Source organism: Vulpes lagopus, chromosome 19 (assembly GCF_018345385.1).
Source record: "Vulpes lagopus strain Blue_001 chromosome 19, ASM1834538v1, whole genome shotgun sequence".
Taxonomy (NCBI): domain Eukaryota; kingdom Metazoa; phylum Chordata; class Mammalia; order Carnivora; family Canidae; genus Vulpes; species Vulpes lagopus.
Genome location: NC_054842.1, coordinates 51,590,148 through 51,607,097, shown reverse-complemented (window position 1 = coordinate 51,607,097; position 16,950 = coordinate 51,590,148). Strand labels below are relative to the sequence as shown.

Genomic DNA, 16,950 nt, shown 5'->3' with positions numbered 1-16,950 from the left:
GAGGGTCCCTCTTTCTCCGCATCCTCTCCAACATTTGTGGTTTCCTGCTAAAGGAGACCAATTATTCCCATTTTACATGGACCTGTAAAGAACTTCTCTTTATAGATTTGCCACAGCTCTTTAGATTATGAAGATTTGTCCTCCTCCCAGGTTAGAAAAATATGTTGACTATATAGTAATTGCATAGAAATTAATGCCTTTGGTTTCTTAGAGTTGGACAACTGATGTGGTCTTGTTAAAGATATTGGTGATTTATTCTGGACTGTTCATCCTGTCCCTGCAAAAATTATAGATAGCTCAGGTGAGAGGCAGTTTCAAGTCTAATAGACAACTTCGAAGGAGGTCCTATTTCTTTATGAAAAGAAACCCATGGGTTTGGCATTTTAATAAACTTGAGTCAAAATTGTAGTTCCACATCTTATTTTATTAAGTCACTTACCTCTCTAACCCTTTAATCTCTTAAGTGAAAAGAGATAATAACAGAAAATTATGAGATTGAATGGTTTATTGAATTATATAAAATGTAACAGTGATTGATACAAGAGTAAATACTAATATTAGTTATTTCACACATTGACTTTCTCTAATATTTCAAGTAATTCACATACACTCATACACATGCCAACAAAAGTCTAACTTTTATTTTTTATTATTATTATTATTTATTTATTTATTCATGAGAGAGAGAGAGGCAGAGGGAGAAGCAGGCTCCATGCAGGGAGCCTGACGTGGGACTCGATCCTGGGTCTCCAGGATCACACCCGGGCTGAAGGCGGCTCTAAATCGCTGAGCCACCGGGGCTGCCCTAAGTTTTATTTTTGTTTATAGTTTTGGTTGATTTAGGATTTCCTCTAGACTTTTAAAATCTTATTATAAAATTATAACTCCTTTATGAAATTTCAGGATGTCATTTAGGACCATTGCTAATTTTATGTTTTCCAAAATGTTAATTGGTATACCTTTTAGGGTTTTTTGTTTGTTTGTTTGTTTGTTTGTTTGTTTTGGCATTTTACAGCCATAAAACAAAGAAGTACTTACTTACCAAGATCATAAAGAGATACTGGCATCTGGAATATGGCCAAAAAAACAAGTGGCTAAGCTAAGGTAGAATGTTCATGTTAACAAATATATCTCATGTTAGAGATGACATTGTGGAGCGTTTAAAGTGAAATAAAACTTCAACATAGATGTTAATATTGTATTATTCGTATTATAATTTTTCATTATGTTCATGGGGTTATCCTATTGGTTTACCTTTGTTTTTCTAGAAGGAATGGAAAAAGTAGAATGAAATATCATGGTTATGTTTAGAGGTAGGCCTGTACCTCAGGCACTATAGTGGATGCTCAATATACAAAGGTTTTTAAGAAAGAAAGACAGAAGGGAGGAAGGGAAGGGAGGAAGAGGGAGAAAACTCTACCTTTTATAGTAGACAGATAAAATCTAACAGAGGGAGAACCAGGCTCCTTTACTGTTGAAGTGAGAATTTTAAGATAAGAAGGGGACAAGGCTAGAATGATCCATGTGGTAATAAACTGAAGTTGTTGGTATGAACCCATGTTTAGCTTAACATAGATGCAGATGGCTATACATAGACATATTACAGATATGTAAATATACAAACTACAAATTTTTATGCAGAAATTACTTTTATTACTTTAGAATATTCCTTAATGGGTTGGCAATTATTCATGTGAAGGAGAGTTCAGAAAACAAATTTATAAAAAAAAAAAAAAAAAAAAAAATTATGACTGTATTAGCCTTGTCCTTGATTAGAGATTTATGAATTATACAAAAAATATTATTCCCTAGAGAAGGTTACTCTAAAAGTAGTAGTAGAAAAGGTCTAAGAGGCTGTGAACTTAGAAGAGCATCTCCCTGCTTGTCTGGCTGTTCCAGTTGGACCACAAGACTTCAGTACAAGGATGGACATGTTTTCTCTGTTGAATTTAAAGCCTTACAACAGTTCAAATGCCCTTTCCTGCATGTAACAGGTCAAAGGCTTCATTAATTTGGTCAAAAGACAGACTGTGAGTCACAAATTCATCAACTTTTATCTTTCTGGACATACATTCAGACAGGTTACATATAATCACACCCAGGTTAGTGTGCACACATAATTTCCTTGTTTTGTCAGCTAAGAGGGCCAAGGAGCAATGACACCCCAGTAACAACAAACATACCTAGTACCCACATCTTAGTTTCTAACACTATTCTCCAATCAAAAGAAGTCCTTGAGAAATAGATGATTCTAGAACAGGGCAGAAAACAATCATGATGATCCTGGAGCATCTTTTAGTACCAGAAAGTAAGGAAGTGCTCAAAAACAAAACAAAATCACACCATGCAATGATGGGGGCACATCAAATGAACACGGGAGCCAACAGAAAGAGCTACCAATGGCCAAAGCAGAAACAATTAGAGCAACAAAATGAATAAAATAGTGCTGAATTATAAAATAAATATTCATGAGTACATACTGATATAATAATTGACTAAATCATTTTAATGAAATAACTGAAGGAATAAGAGACAAATATGTGCACAATCTGACATAATTAATGTAGTTATTCTGCCCGTAAGGAGGTGCAGCTGACTCACCCCCTCCTTAAGTGTGGGATGCGCATAATGACTTCCTTCCAAAGAGGATAGTGTAGAAAGTGCAAAGAAGAAAAAGAGTAACTTAGAAACAGAGAAACCTGGTCAGCCCTATCTCAGCCAGGTGATCAAAGTCAACATCGATAGTTTTTAAGTCATGCTGATCAAATAAACTCCTCTTGATGCAAATAGCAGCTTATCTGTGTGGTCTTCCTCCTCAAGACTCAAAATCTCAGTCTAATTATAAAAGAAAAACAGACAAACCCCATCTGAGGGCCATCCCACAACACACACAACAGAAGTACTCCTCAAAACAGTCAATGTCATCAAAAACAAAGAGAGTCTGAGAACTTGCCACGTCCAGGAAGAGCCTAAAGATACGTCATGAACACAGCATCTTGAACCAGATCCTGGAACAGAAAGAGGACACTAAGTATAAACAAACAAATCTGAATAAACTAAGAAGTAAGTTTATAACAGTGTATCAACATTGGTTCATGACTCTTAACAAATTAATAGGAGAAGCTGGTTGCCTAGTGTATGAGAACTGTTAGCTATTCATAACTTTTCTGTAAATCTAAAAGTACTCTAAAATAAAAGTTGTTTGAAAATACAAACAAAATTTTAAAATGGTACCATGAATATAGTGCAGGAATAAAGGAGTATAAACTGAGGGAGAAAAGTAAGAGAGGAAAAAAAAAAAAAAGAATTCCAAAGGATTCCTAAAGAATCGTGTGGCTTAAAAAAAAAAAAAAAAAAAAAAAAAGAATCGTGTGGCTTACACGTAATGCTACGTTAGTTTCCAGTGTACAACTTAGTGATTTAACAAGTTTATACATTATGCTATGTTCACAATAAGTTTAGCTACCGTCTGTCCCATTACATCACTGTTACAGTAGCACTGGCCCTATATTCCTGCCTTTTATTCCCCTGACTTCCTCATTCCATCCCTGCAGGCCTGTATCTCCCACTCCCCCCACCCATTTTGCCCAACCTTTCACCACCTCTCATCTGGCAACTACCAGTTTTGTTCTCTGTATTTAAAGTTCTGATTCTGTGTTTTTGTTGGTTTATTCTTTTTTCTTTCTTTCTTTCTTCTTTTTTTTTTTTTTAGATTCCATTTATAAGGGGGATCATGCAGTTATTTGTCTTTCTCAGGTTGATTTATTTCATTTAGCATCATACCCTCTAGGCCCACCCATGTTGTCTTCCATGGCATGGTTTCAGCTTCTTTTATGGCCATCGAATATTTCGTTGTGTAGATATACGACGTTTCCTTACCCATTTTTCTACTGATGGACACTTCGGTTGCTTCCATGTTTTGGCTATTAAAAATAATGCTGCAGTAAACTTAGGGGTGCATATATCTTTTTGTGTTACTGTTTTTGTTTTCCGTGGGTAGATACCTGATTGTGAAATTATTGGATCACATGGTATTGCTACTTTAAATTTTCTGAGGAGGCTCCATATTGTTTTCCACAGTGGCTGCACCAATTTACATTCCTACCAACAGTGCAGGAGGTTTTCTTTTTTCTCCACACCCTTGCCAACATTTGCTAATCTTTGTAATTTTGATTGTAGCCATTCTAACTGGTGTAAGGTGATACCCCAGTGTGGTTGTTATTTGCATTTCTTTTAAATGACATGACCCCCCCCACCCCCAATTTACCAAACTGTCAGAAGTCAGCAAGCAAAGAATTGAAGGCAAAATGTTGATTCAAAGATCATTTCCCCCCAAATCCCTCATCCCTGTGTCTGAAATGGAAATTTGGGAGGCATTTATGTAGAAGATTGCTCTGGCAGCCTTTATATTTGCATTAAGTTTACTAGCATATTCCTGGACTCTGGTTTTATGGAAAAGAAAGTTTTTCTTTCCATTATATTGTATTTCATCTGATTTGCTGGCTGATGAAGATGGTCCTGGTCCTTCAGGATGCTTTTTCCTTAATAAACGTCATCTGTAAGTTAAAAAAAAAAAAAAAAAGATGAGTGATGTTGAGCTTCTTTTCATGTGTCTGCTAGCCTTCAGTATATCTTCTTTGGAAGAATGTCTATTCGGGTCCTCTGCTCATTTTTAAATCATTGTTTTTTTATGTTGAATTGTATATGTTATTTATATATTTCAGATATTAACAGCTTATTAGATATGTCATTTGCAAATATATTGAATTGTATACATTCTTTATATATTTCAGATATTAACAACTTATTGGATATATCATTTGCAAATATCTTCTCCCATTCAATGGGTTGTCTTTTTTAAATCTCTTTGCTGTGCAAAACTTTTTTCTTACCATAGTCCCAATAGTTTATTTTTGCCTTTGGAGACAAGGCCTATGTCTCCTTTGCCTCAGGAGACATATCTAGAAAAATGTTGCTATGATCAATGTCAGAGAGCCTGTGCTCTCTTCTAGGATTTTTATGGTTTCAGGTCTCACATTTAGGTCTTTAATCCATTTTGGGTTTATTTTTGTGTGTGGTGTTAGAAAGTGATCAAGTTTCATTCTTCTGCATATGTCTGAACAGTTTTCCCAATACCATTTGTTAAAGAGACTTTTTCCCATTGGATATTCTTTCCTGCTTTCTCATAGATTGCTTTGGCTATTTAGGGTCTTCTTTGGCTCCATACAAATCCTAGTAAAATTCTAGTTTTGTAAAAAAAAATGCTGTTGGTATTTTGATAGGGATTTCACTGAATCTGTAGATTGCTTTGGGTAATATGGATATTTTGATAATATTTTTTCCTATCCATGAGCATGATATGTTTCCATTTGTTTGTGTCATCTTCAATGTCTTTATCAGTGTTTTATAGTTTTCAGAGTACATGTCCTTCATTTCTTTGCTTAGGTTCATTCCTAGATATTTTATTCTTTTTGGTACAATTATAAATGGTGTTACTTTTTAAATTTCCCTTTCTGTGACTTCATTGTTAGCGTATAAAAATGCTACTGATTTCTGTGTCTTAATTTTGTATTCTATCGCTTCACTGAATTTATATATTATTTCTAGTAGTTCCTTGGTGGGATCTTTAGGATTTTTCTCTATATAGTATCATGTCATCGGCAAATAGTGAAAGTTTTACTTTACCAATATGGATGCTTCTTATTTCTTTTTCTTGTCTGATTGCTGTGGCTAGGATTTCTAGTACCATGTTGAATAAAAGTGGTGAGAGTGGACATTCTTGTCTTGTTCCTGACCTTGAAGGAAAGCTCTCAGTTTTCACCATTGAAGATGATGTTAACAGGGCATTTTCCATATACATCTTCATTATGTTGAGCTATGTTTCCTCTAACCCCATTTTGGTTTTTGTTGTTGTTGTTGTTGTTTTTTAATTTTGTAATGTATCTGTCTTTTTTTTTAATAAATTATTTTTTTATTGGTGTTCAATTTACCGACATACAGAATAACACCCAGTGCTCATCCCGTCAAGTGTCCCCCTCAGTGCCCGTCACCCATTCACCTCCACCCCCCGCCCTCCTCCCCTTCCACCACCCCTAGTTCATTTCCCAGAGTTAGGAGTCTTTATGTTCTGTCTCCCTTTCTGATATTTCCCACACATTTCTTCTCCCTTCCCTTATATTCCCTTTCACTATTATTTATATTCCCCAAATGAATGAGAACATACACTGTTTGTCCTTCTCCAATTGACTTACTTCACTCAGCATAATACCCTCCAGTTCCATCCACGTTGAAGCTAATGGTGGGTATTTGTCGTTTCTAATGGCTGAGGAATATTCCATTGTATACATAAACCACATCTTCTTTATCCATTCATCTTTTGATGGACACCGAGGTTCCTTCCACAGTCTGGCTATTGTGGACATTGCTGCTAGAAACATCGGGGTGCAGGTATCCCAGCGTTTCATTGCATCTGAATCTTTGGGGTAAATCCCCAACAGTGCAATTGCTGGGTCGTAGGGCAGGTCTATTTTTAATTCTTTGAGGAACCTCCACACAGTTTTCCAGAGTGGCTGCACCAGTTCACATTCCCACCAACAGTGCAAGAGGGTTCCCCTTTCTCCGCATCCTCTCCAACATTTGTTGTTTCCTGCCTTGTTAATGTTCCCCATTCTCACTGGTGTGAGGTGGTATCTCATTGTGGTTTTGATTTGTATTTCCCTGATGGCAAGTGATGCAGAGCATTTTCTCATGTGCTTGTTGGCCATGTCCATGTCTTCCTCTGTGAGATTTCTCTTCATGTCTTTTGCCCATTTCATGATTGGATTGTTTGTTTCTTTGGTGTTGAGTTTAATAAGTTCTTTATAGATCTTGGAAACTAGCCCTTTATCTGATATGTCATTTGCAAATATCTTCTCCCATTCTGTAGGTTGTCTTTTAGTTTTGTTGACTGTATCCATTGCTGTGCAAGACCTTCTTATCTGGATGAAGTCCCAAGAGTTCATTTTTGCTTTTGTTTCTTTTGCCTTCATGGATGTATCTTGCAAGAAGTTACCGTGGCCGAGTTCAAAAAGGGTGTTGCCTGTGTTCTCCTCTAGGATTTTGATGGAATCTTGTCTCACATTTAGATCTCTCATCCATTTTGAGTTTATCTTTGTGTATGGTGAAAGAGAGTGGTCCAGTTTCATTCTTCTGCATGTGGATGTCCAATTTTCCCAGCACCATTTATTGAAGAGACTGTCTTTCTTCCAATGGATAGTCTTTCCTCCTTTATCGAATATTAGTTGACCATAAAGTTCAGGGTCCACTTCTGGGTTCTCTATTCTGTTCCATTGATCTATGTGTCTGTTTTTGTGCCAGTACCACACTGTCTTGATGACTACAGCTTTGTAGTACAACCTGAAATCTGGCATTGTGATGCCCCCAGCTATGGTTTTCTTTGTTGAGATTTTTTATTATAAATGAATGTTGTACTTTGTCCAGTGTTTTTCTGCATCTATTGAAATGACCGTATGATTTTTATCCTTCATTTTTTGTTGTTTTTTAAGGTTTTATTTATTTATTTATTTAAGAGAGAGAGAGAGTGCACAAGTGGGGGAAGGGGTAGAGGGTGAGGGGAACCAGACTCCCCTGCTGAGCAGGGAGCCCAACGCGGGGCTTGATCCTAGGACCCTGGGATCATGATCTGAGCTGAAGGCAGACATTTAACCAACAGAGCCACCCAGGTGCCCCTTATCCTTTGTTTTGTTGGTGTGGAATATGACATTGATTGGTTTGTGATTATTGAACCATCCTTGCATCCCAAGAATAAATCCCACTTGATTGTGGTGAGCAATTTTATTAATGTATTGTTGTATGCAATTTGCTAATATTTTGTTGAGGATTTCTATATTTATGTTCATCAGGAATATTGGCCTGTAGTTTTCTTTTTTGTGATGTCTTTGGTTTTGGTATCAGGGTAATTAATGCTGGACTTATAGAATGCATTGGAAGCTTTCCTTAGTCTTCTATTTTTTGGAATATTTTGAGAAGAATAGCTGTTAACTCTTTGGATATCTGGTAGAACTCAACTGTGAATCCACTTGGTCCTGAACTTTTATTTTTTGGTAGTTTTTTTTTACTTAATAGTTCAATTTCATTACTTGTAATCAGTCTGTGGGATTTTCTGTTTCTTCCTGCATCAGTTTTTAAAGATTATATGTTTCTAGAAGTTTATCCACTTCTAGGTTGTCTAGTTTGTTGGCAAATAATTTTTCATAATGTTCTCTTGTAATCCTTTGTATTTCTGAGGTGTGAGTTTTTCATTCTCCCCTTTCATTTCTGATTTTATTTATTTGAGTCTTATTATTTTCTTGGTGAGTCTGCTTAAGGGTTTATCCACTTTGTTTATATTTTGAAAGAACTGGCTCTTTGTTTCATTGACTTATTCTACTGTTTTGTTTTAGTTTTAGCTTTTTCTACATCATATATTTCTTCTCTTCCATCATTTATTATTTCCTTTTTTCTATTCACCTTGGGCTTTGTTTGTTCTTCTTTTTCCAGTTCCTTTGGTATAAGGTTAGATTGTTTATTTGAGTTTTACTTATTTCTTGAGGTAAGTCTGTATTGCTATATACTTTCCTCCTAGAACTGCTTTTACTGTGTTCCAGAAATTTTGGACTCTTGTGTTTTCATTTTCATTTGTCTCTCTGCATTTTTCAATTTCTTCTTTGATTGCTTCATTAGCCTATTTTTTGCTATCATGTTGTTTAGTCTCCATGTGTTTGTGTTTTTGCCAGTTTTGTTATTGTGATTTATTTCTAGTTTCATGCTATTGTGATCAGGAATTCAAACCATGGTATAGGTTTGAATCTTCTTCAATTTATGAGGCTTGTTTATGGCCTAATACATGATATGTTCTGGAGAATGTTCCATGTGAAATTGAAAAGAGTGTGTGTTCTGTTGTTTTTGGATGGAATGTTCTGTATATATCTGTTATATACATTTGGTCCAATGTGCCATTCAAAGACATTGCTTCCTTACAGATTTTCTGTGTGGATGATCTATCCATTGATGTAAGTGGACTGTTAAAGTCCCCTACTGTGATTGCTTTACCATCAAGTTCTCTCTTTATATCTGTTAATATTTGCTTTATAAATTTAGGTGCTCCAGTATTGGCTGTGTAGATATTTATAATTATCCTTTTGTTGGATTGATGCCTTCTTTTTCTCTTGTTAGTCTTTGTTTTAAAGTATATTTTGTCTAATGTAAATATTGATACCCCAGCTTTTATTGTTATTATTTTTTGCTTCTATTTGCATGTTGAATGTTTTTCTATACCTTTACTTTCAGTCTGTATGTGTCTTTAGGTCTGAAGTTAGTCTCTTGTAGGTGGCATATAGATGGGTCTTATTTTTATTTATTTTTTTAATCAATTCCACCACCATATGTCTTTTGATTGGAGCTTTTAGGCCACTTACATTTAAGTAATTATTGATGGGTATGTATTTATTGCCATTTTTAAAATGTTGTCTTCTGGTCGTTTTTGTAGTTCTTTTTTTTTTGTTCCTATATTCTTTTGCTCTATATCTTTGTGATCAGTGAGTATCCTTAGTGTTTTATTTGCCTTTCTTTCCCTTGACTTTTTGTGTATTTATCATAGGTTTTTGGGCTTGTGGTTACTGTAAGTTTCAAATATAACATTCTAAGTAAATAGCAGTCCATATGCATTTAATGATCATGTAAGTTCAAACACATTTTAAAAAGGAAACAGAAAAAAATAATTTTTTTACCTTCTCTTCCCTTTTTACTCTCTTCTCCACATCTATGTATACGTTGTCATATTTTACATCTTTTTATTATGTTTACTTATGGCCATTTCTTTTCCTTAAAGAAATCCCCTTGATATTTCCTATAGGGATGTTTAGTGGTGAAATTTCTTTATCTTCTTTTTGTCTGGGAAACTTATTTCACCTTCAAATCTGGATGTTAACCTTGCCAGGTAGAGTATTCCTGGTTGTAGGTTTTTTCCTTTCAGCACTTAAAATATGTTATTCCACTCTTTTTGGCTTGCAAAGTCTCTGCTTAAAAATCAGCTTATAGTCTTATAGGTTTTCTCTTGTGGGTGACTTCTTGTTTCTCTCTTGCTGCTCTTATGACTCCCTCCTTATCTTTAACCTTCGACATTTTAATTATTATAGACCATGGTGTAGACTTCCTTGGATTCATTTCATCTTGTTTGAAGCACTCTCTGTGCTTCTTGGACTTGAATGTCTATTTCCCTCCCTAAGTTAAGGAAGTTTTCAGTTATTGTTTCTTGACGTAAGTTTCCTACACCTCTCTCTCCTTCAGGGACCCTCTACAATGCAAATATTTGTTGTCTTGACATTATCCAAGAGATCACTTAATCCTCATTTCTAAAAATCTGTTTCTCTTTTTGATGTCAGCTTGCGTACTTCCATTATCCTGTCTTCTAGATCACTGATACATTTTCTGCATCCTCTAATCTGTTGATTAGCTCTAGTTGTTTTTTGTCTTAGTTATTGTATTTGTCAATTCTGAATGGTTCTTTTTAATATTTTCTATCTCTTTATTGAAAGTCTCACTTGAGTTCTTCCATTCTTTTCTCTGGCCTAGTGAGTATTTTTGTGATCATTATTTTAAATTATTTATCAAGCATATTGCTTATCTGAGTCCAGGATTTTCCTATGTTGCCATCTTGAACTGGAACCTCTTCTTGTATTTTGTATCAGACCTTTAAATCTACCCATGTGTGTGATGTATGTATTTTGGATATTTCAACTTACATTATACAATTATTGATGTTCATGTTAACTTCAATATTTATAAAGACCACAACAAATCCTTTGATTTTTACAAAGATAGGCTGTTATCTACCAGAAAAAAAGAAATAATCAGATTTGGGGAATATGCAAAGCATTATATATTTAGCAAAGCATGACCTTCAACATTTACTCTATAAAAATAAATAACCCTTTGGACATCAACTATATAGTAAAAAAAATATCATAATGACCCAGATACACTAAAGTTACTAACTCAAATTACCTTGAACTTCATGCCTTGTGTTTTGTTTTGTTTTGTTTTTTTCTGGATGTTCCATACACTTAAAATTGTTTTTTTCCTTCCAATTTTTTCTAAGTTAAAGATCTTGGTTATCTTTCAAAGTGACCTCAAATATTCTCTTTTCCATGAAGATTCCCCTTGTTCCCCAATTAAAATAGGTGCTCATTTCTCTGAGCAGTTAGAATTGTGTGCTTCTCCATTATCCTATGGTCTTAAAACAATTTATGTTTTGTTTAAAAACGTTTCTCCCATTGTGCTGTAAGCTTCTTAAGAGCAGAGTCAACATTCTGGCCCTTCTTGCTCTCCACATAATGTCTGACATTCATTCATTCATCCAACAACCATTTACTGCATGCCTACCATTCAGTACCACAGAGTGAACATGAGGGAGAAAATTGCAGAGAGAAATCAATAATTAAATGTTAATGTTGTGGGGAAATTTTTCCAAGTTAGAAAAGTTCTAAAAAAAGTGAGGAAAAAAAATATCACTACAGATCAGATTATGGAAAGCATTAACAGAAGATGTCACAGAACTGGCTTATTTTTTATAGCCAGCATATATGCTTCTAAGTTAAATACCTCTGTCTTCTACTGCTTTGCCCATTCTGTGTGATCTGGGACGCCTGAGGTTTGTGTATAGAAAACTGGTAGACTCCAGACAAGTAAGATAAATCTAATCAATGTTCATTTGCAAAAGGAAACATGAATGGGCACTGAGAATATTTAAGGAAAGGAAAAAGACAAAACTTTTTTTATGGCAGAGGCGTGAAGTCCACCTTGTGACTGTCAAGCTATTGCATAGGTTCTTAGAAAAGAACTTGTTCTCTTTTGAACTCTTCTAGTAAAGCAAAACATATGGCTATCTCAGTGTATACATCACAGCTAGCTTTATTGCAAATACCATCGGTGTGTATGTGCATTTATAGAATACTTGTTCTTCTATTTCTCTGGTATTGATTAATTTAAATCCAATTTTTAGAACATTTGTACCAAAAAAGTATTTTTAATTACCATTTCAAACAATTTCTGATAGGACAATTTTAAGCCAATATTGTGCTCAATTCTATACTCAGATCTCTCTTTCTCAGTGCAGGGCCTCCTGGTCTTTTTCACTGAACCTTCAGTCTTTCTACATCTCATAATCCATTCACCCACAGAATACAGAAATGATTTCTGATCTTACACAAGGATATTGAATGCTTAACTCATTTTTGAAGTTGATCTCAATATTGAATGCTCATTTTTTTTAATTCCCCAAAACAATTAACTTCACAAAAACATCCTCTTCCATATCAGTGTTTCAGAATCACAAAAATTTATAATTATTAAGATTGATGTACATATTTCTAAATTGATCTGTGGCTTTATTTCCAATGCCTTCTCCTCTAATGTGTCATTGGCCACTCTTCCTTAATTTTTCTAACCTTTTCCTGAAAAGCCTGGTATTCCTTCACACCTGAGTCCTTATACTGCACAGACAGGCCTCCCCAATTCTCCAGGGAACCCAGGGCACTCTCTTAGGTGGGGACTGATTGCTACTTTATTAGGGTCCCCATCAAATTTTAGTAAACCATAACCCATATTTCCATTTTTAAAAGTAGTGTATACCAAAATCTATTAGTTTTCAAAACATTTCATTTAAAATATTAGCTGAACTCTGAAATAATAAATATCTCAGGTATTATCAATATGACAGATTTAAAAATTCCCAGTATGGTAGAGCCTAAAGCATCTTAATGTGGCATAAGCTTAGCTGAGCTTAAATCCTGGCTCTGCCACAGATTGGGTAGGCTTGTGGAGTTTTTCTGGTTACCAGAGCATCATTCATCTGTCCAGATGCTCTCTTGAGCATCTATTGTATGCCACATGCCAAGGTCATGGTGGTGAACCAGGCACTCACAGTGGTTCACTAGGCTGACCCGCTAATGTGCTAAGTTTCCTCATTTTTAAAATAGAAAGAACACCCATCTTGTAGAGTGTGAAACTTAAATGGCTCCTCCTACTAACAGCTTCTTGCCACGTCTGCTCCATGCCGCCACCACCACCCTCCCCCAACTTTCTTATCTCTAAAAATAATCTCATTAAATGTCCCTGATGAACCTCTTCAATTTGAGATAAACTTTTCAAACCAAACCAGGACAGTTCACAGGAGGCCACACCTCTGGCAGTTATTCTGGAGCCTGTCTCTGTGGCCCCTGTACAACCAAGAGAACAGTGTCACTGGTCCATGCAGAAAATGCCTAGGTTTCCTTTGCATTTACTTGTGCATTTGCTTATCCTTCCCACATTTTCATTTCAAAGTGCCCAATCAGGGAGTAATAACACTATATCTCCCTTTTTATTGGAGAGAGGTTTTCTTTCCTTCAGGTGAGTTGCTTGGAGATTCCTAATGAAAACAATGAAAACATTTCCTTTAATGAAAACAAGGGAAAGATGGATAGAAAGAATATAACTTGTTGAAACCATCTTTAGTTAAATCTACTTTCCATGAAATGGATCCACTCCCAAATGCATAGTTTTGTTTGTAGTTATTAGTTTGCAGACTGAAACTGAAGAATGTATTTCTAAATGCGTTTCTATATTGAAGTATAAAGTATAACTCTGGACGAATCTATGTGTAATGCTATGTATATTCATTTCTAGATTCTGTTAGAAGTTGTGTAGCAAAGTTGTTCTTTACATGCTCCCTGAAGGGTCATTACTGCCTCTACAGTAAATCCAGTTTTATTCTCATCAGCCAAGAACCTCAGCCATGGATCCACATCATGTTCCTCTTTCAGCAGGTGTGTATCTGCATGTTTGTCATGGCTCCTTAGTGAGTCGGTGGGTTATGAGTTTATAATCATTTTTACTGAATATTCTTTGACGAGTTCATGTGTAAATAACAGCAATGCATACGTGTTTCATTAATTCTTAACATAGGTTTTCTATATTTTAGGGTAGTTTCTTTATAAAAGAATTTGGATTAGTATTAAGGAGGCCAAACCTAGTAATACCTTGAATGTCCTTCGCTTTAAAGAAGAAGAGAATATTCTTCTCTTTAAAAAAAAAAAGAGAGAAAATATTTTTTGTAAAATAACAACAAAAACAGCTTATTTGGAGGAATAGCTTTCCTTATGTAGGGTTCACAGCTTTCTAATTAATTTTAGTGTCAACATATCCTTTTGGATATTGTCAAGATACTGGAATACCAGTTTTGCCCATAGAATTTATAGATATAGGAAAAGTTATGTAAAGAGGAACTTTCAACTAAATGAACAACTTGATGCAAAGATTTTAGCATCAAAAGAGATTCTTCAATATTTGGAAATACTTCTCTTGAATGCATTAAACTTTCATGTAAAACTTGATTATAAGGGGCACCTGGGTGGCTTAGTGGTTGAGTGTCTGCCTTTGGCTCAAGGCATGATCCTGGGTTCCCAGGATCAAATCTCACAGGGAGCCTGCTTCCCCCTCTGCCTATGTCTCTGCCTCTCTATGTGTCTCTCATGAATAAATAAATATGTTTTAAAACTTGATTATAAAATGCTAGTAATAGAAGGAATATCAGACATCATTTCTACAGTTCATAAGAAGATTAAAGGCAGAATGCAGACCACTTGGCTCCTAACTCAGTGGTCTTTTCCTCAGTGGCACTTGTGTCAAAAAATAAAATGAGGGACTATAAGCAGAAGCAGAGAGGGCTGAGGCAGAAAAAACAGAACACAAATGTTATAAAATAGATAAAAATTAGGCCAAGCGATAGTATAGTTTGTTTCTATTTCTATTCTTAGTTATTTCTATTTTAGTAAAATATTTCTATAAGAGTCCCTAGCAACCAATTACATTTTTTTATAAAGAAAAGGTAAAAAAAAAAAAAAAGAAAGGAAAAGAAAAGGTAAGCTTATTAAGAAAAGATGAATTTAATTTTTTAAAAGATTTTATTTATTTATTTACTCATGAGAGATGCAGAGAGAGAGAGAGGAAGAGACACAGGCAGAGGGAGAAGCAGGCTCCATGCAGGGAGCCCGACGTGGGACTCAATCCTGGGACTCCGGGATCATGCCTTGAGCTGAAGGCAAACGCTCAACTGCTGAGCCACCCAGGCATCCCAAGAAAAGATGAATTTTAATGCTGAATAGATCATAATCATAAAATGGAAGTATAATAATTAAGAAAAGACAGCATAGAGACGCCTTAGGAAAACCATCATTTCCTATGGGAAGTCTTTTTAAGAACATTTAATATATCTCATAGAGAACAACTCACATTTTGATGTGAATCAAACTGTATGTGTATAAAAACCAGCATTGATTTTTTTCCCTTTTCTAGAAATGACTCTATTTTTCTTATACTTATGTTTTTCAAATAGTTTCCATCAGTAAGTCTTTATTTGATTTCATGATTGGCTTTGCTCACTACTTATCAGTTTTCTGAAACTAAACCAAAAAACTTGATTTGTTTTTGTTCTTTCAGTCCTATTTTATTAAATTAGTCTCATTCGTTGTGTTTCTCTTTAAGCAAAATCACCCAAAAGCATCTGTTTATGATGCTTTTTCTCTTTGTTCATTTTACTATGCTTCCTTTCTTTTTCTACGCCCTTGATATTGTATAGTCTGGGTGAACCCTGACTTTGGGGTCATCAACAAATCAGATCTTTGACTTGATCATTATAAACTTAGTGATGCCTTCTATGCTGGGTCAGGCTGTTTCCTTTCTCTGTCAAGTTAACGCATTAATGGAATTCTCAATTCACAGATTCCAGTCTAAATAGTCCCCTTTGGAATGGTGATTAGTTACATCAGGCCCTGTTCTTCAGATGAAAATCATATGCCGTATAAGTTTCTGCTAATAATCAAGAAATTCCCAGATGTGTCCACATTATGGGTTGTATCATCAATCTATCTGGTACTGGCTCTTAGCCTTATATAATCTGTGGACCATTTCTGGTAGAAGATCCTCCATTTTCCCCACTATGCATAAGAAATGGTTTATCTTGATAATAATAATTAGATTTTTCTGGAAAAACATTTTTAGTTTTCATTTACTAAATAGAAACTTTATACACATAAACCACCTAAATTCTCATAAACTGATGCTTGGACAGTCATTGACACAAAAAATAAAATTTTGTAAGCCAAAATCATTATTTTATCATACCTCACACATGAAGGATAGTATGTATGGTATTTTATGTATATAAATAATGTTTTATGCCTTTATTATGCTCTATGTTTTTATATAATTGTTCCCTTGAATTGATACTTTCACTTTATAGATATCATATCATGATATTTAAATGACTGTTCAACCCATGATTGATTAATAAATACATAACAAACACAATTTACATCTTCCTTCAAAAATTTTATTTGCGTTGACTTGAATGAAGTATATGTAAAAGTGATTTTCTTTATATGAATAATCTTATTATCCAAAACTAGAGTATTAGCTCTGAGAATAGTCATCTCTTACACATTTTAGGATTAGAAGTGTTTTTGTTTCCCCACCATCCATTCACACTGTTCATATTTGAGCTGTTACATAGTGAACTCTTAGTTACTTAATTTCTAGCCTTCATGATCTACTCTGTATTCACAGACATGATATTTGTAGTTTAGTTTTAATTTTATACCATAATTCTCAGATCTTTGAACAAATAAATATGAATATTTATATTAACCACTTTCCAAGTAAGTACCATGCTTGGGAAATGATTGGGGTAAATATTACATTACAAAGGTTAGGCATACTTAGAAATCAATATCAACTGCCTTGGAATCCTATTATATAATTTTACTTGTCTATTAAAAAATGAAAAGCCTAAAATGTATTATTTGTTTGATCTTCAAGATAGATTGCTTTGTTGTTTTATTTAAATTTATACCATATTGAATTTCAAACCAAGCC

The 16,950-nt window shown here is 34.7% G+C and overlaps 1 protein-coding gene across 3 annotated transcripts in view; it reads left to right on the top strand.

Moving 5' to 3' along the window:
- Nucleotides 1-16,950, top strand: part of VEPH1 (ventricular zone expressed PH domain containing 1) — a 226,118-nt gene that overhangs the window by 157,108 nt on the left and 52,060 nt on the right. For all 3 annotated transcript variants that reach the window (XM_041733586.1, XM_041733587.1, XM_041733588.1), the window contains exon 10: nucleotides 13,705-13,844. In XM_041733586.1, coding sequence (XP_041589520.1) covers nucleotides 13,705-13,844 — 140 coding nt within the window. The remainder of the gene's footprint in view (nucleotides 1-13,704; nucleotides 13,845-16,950) is intronic.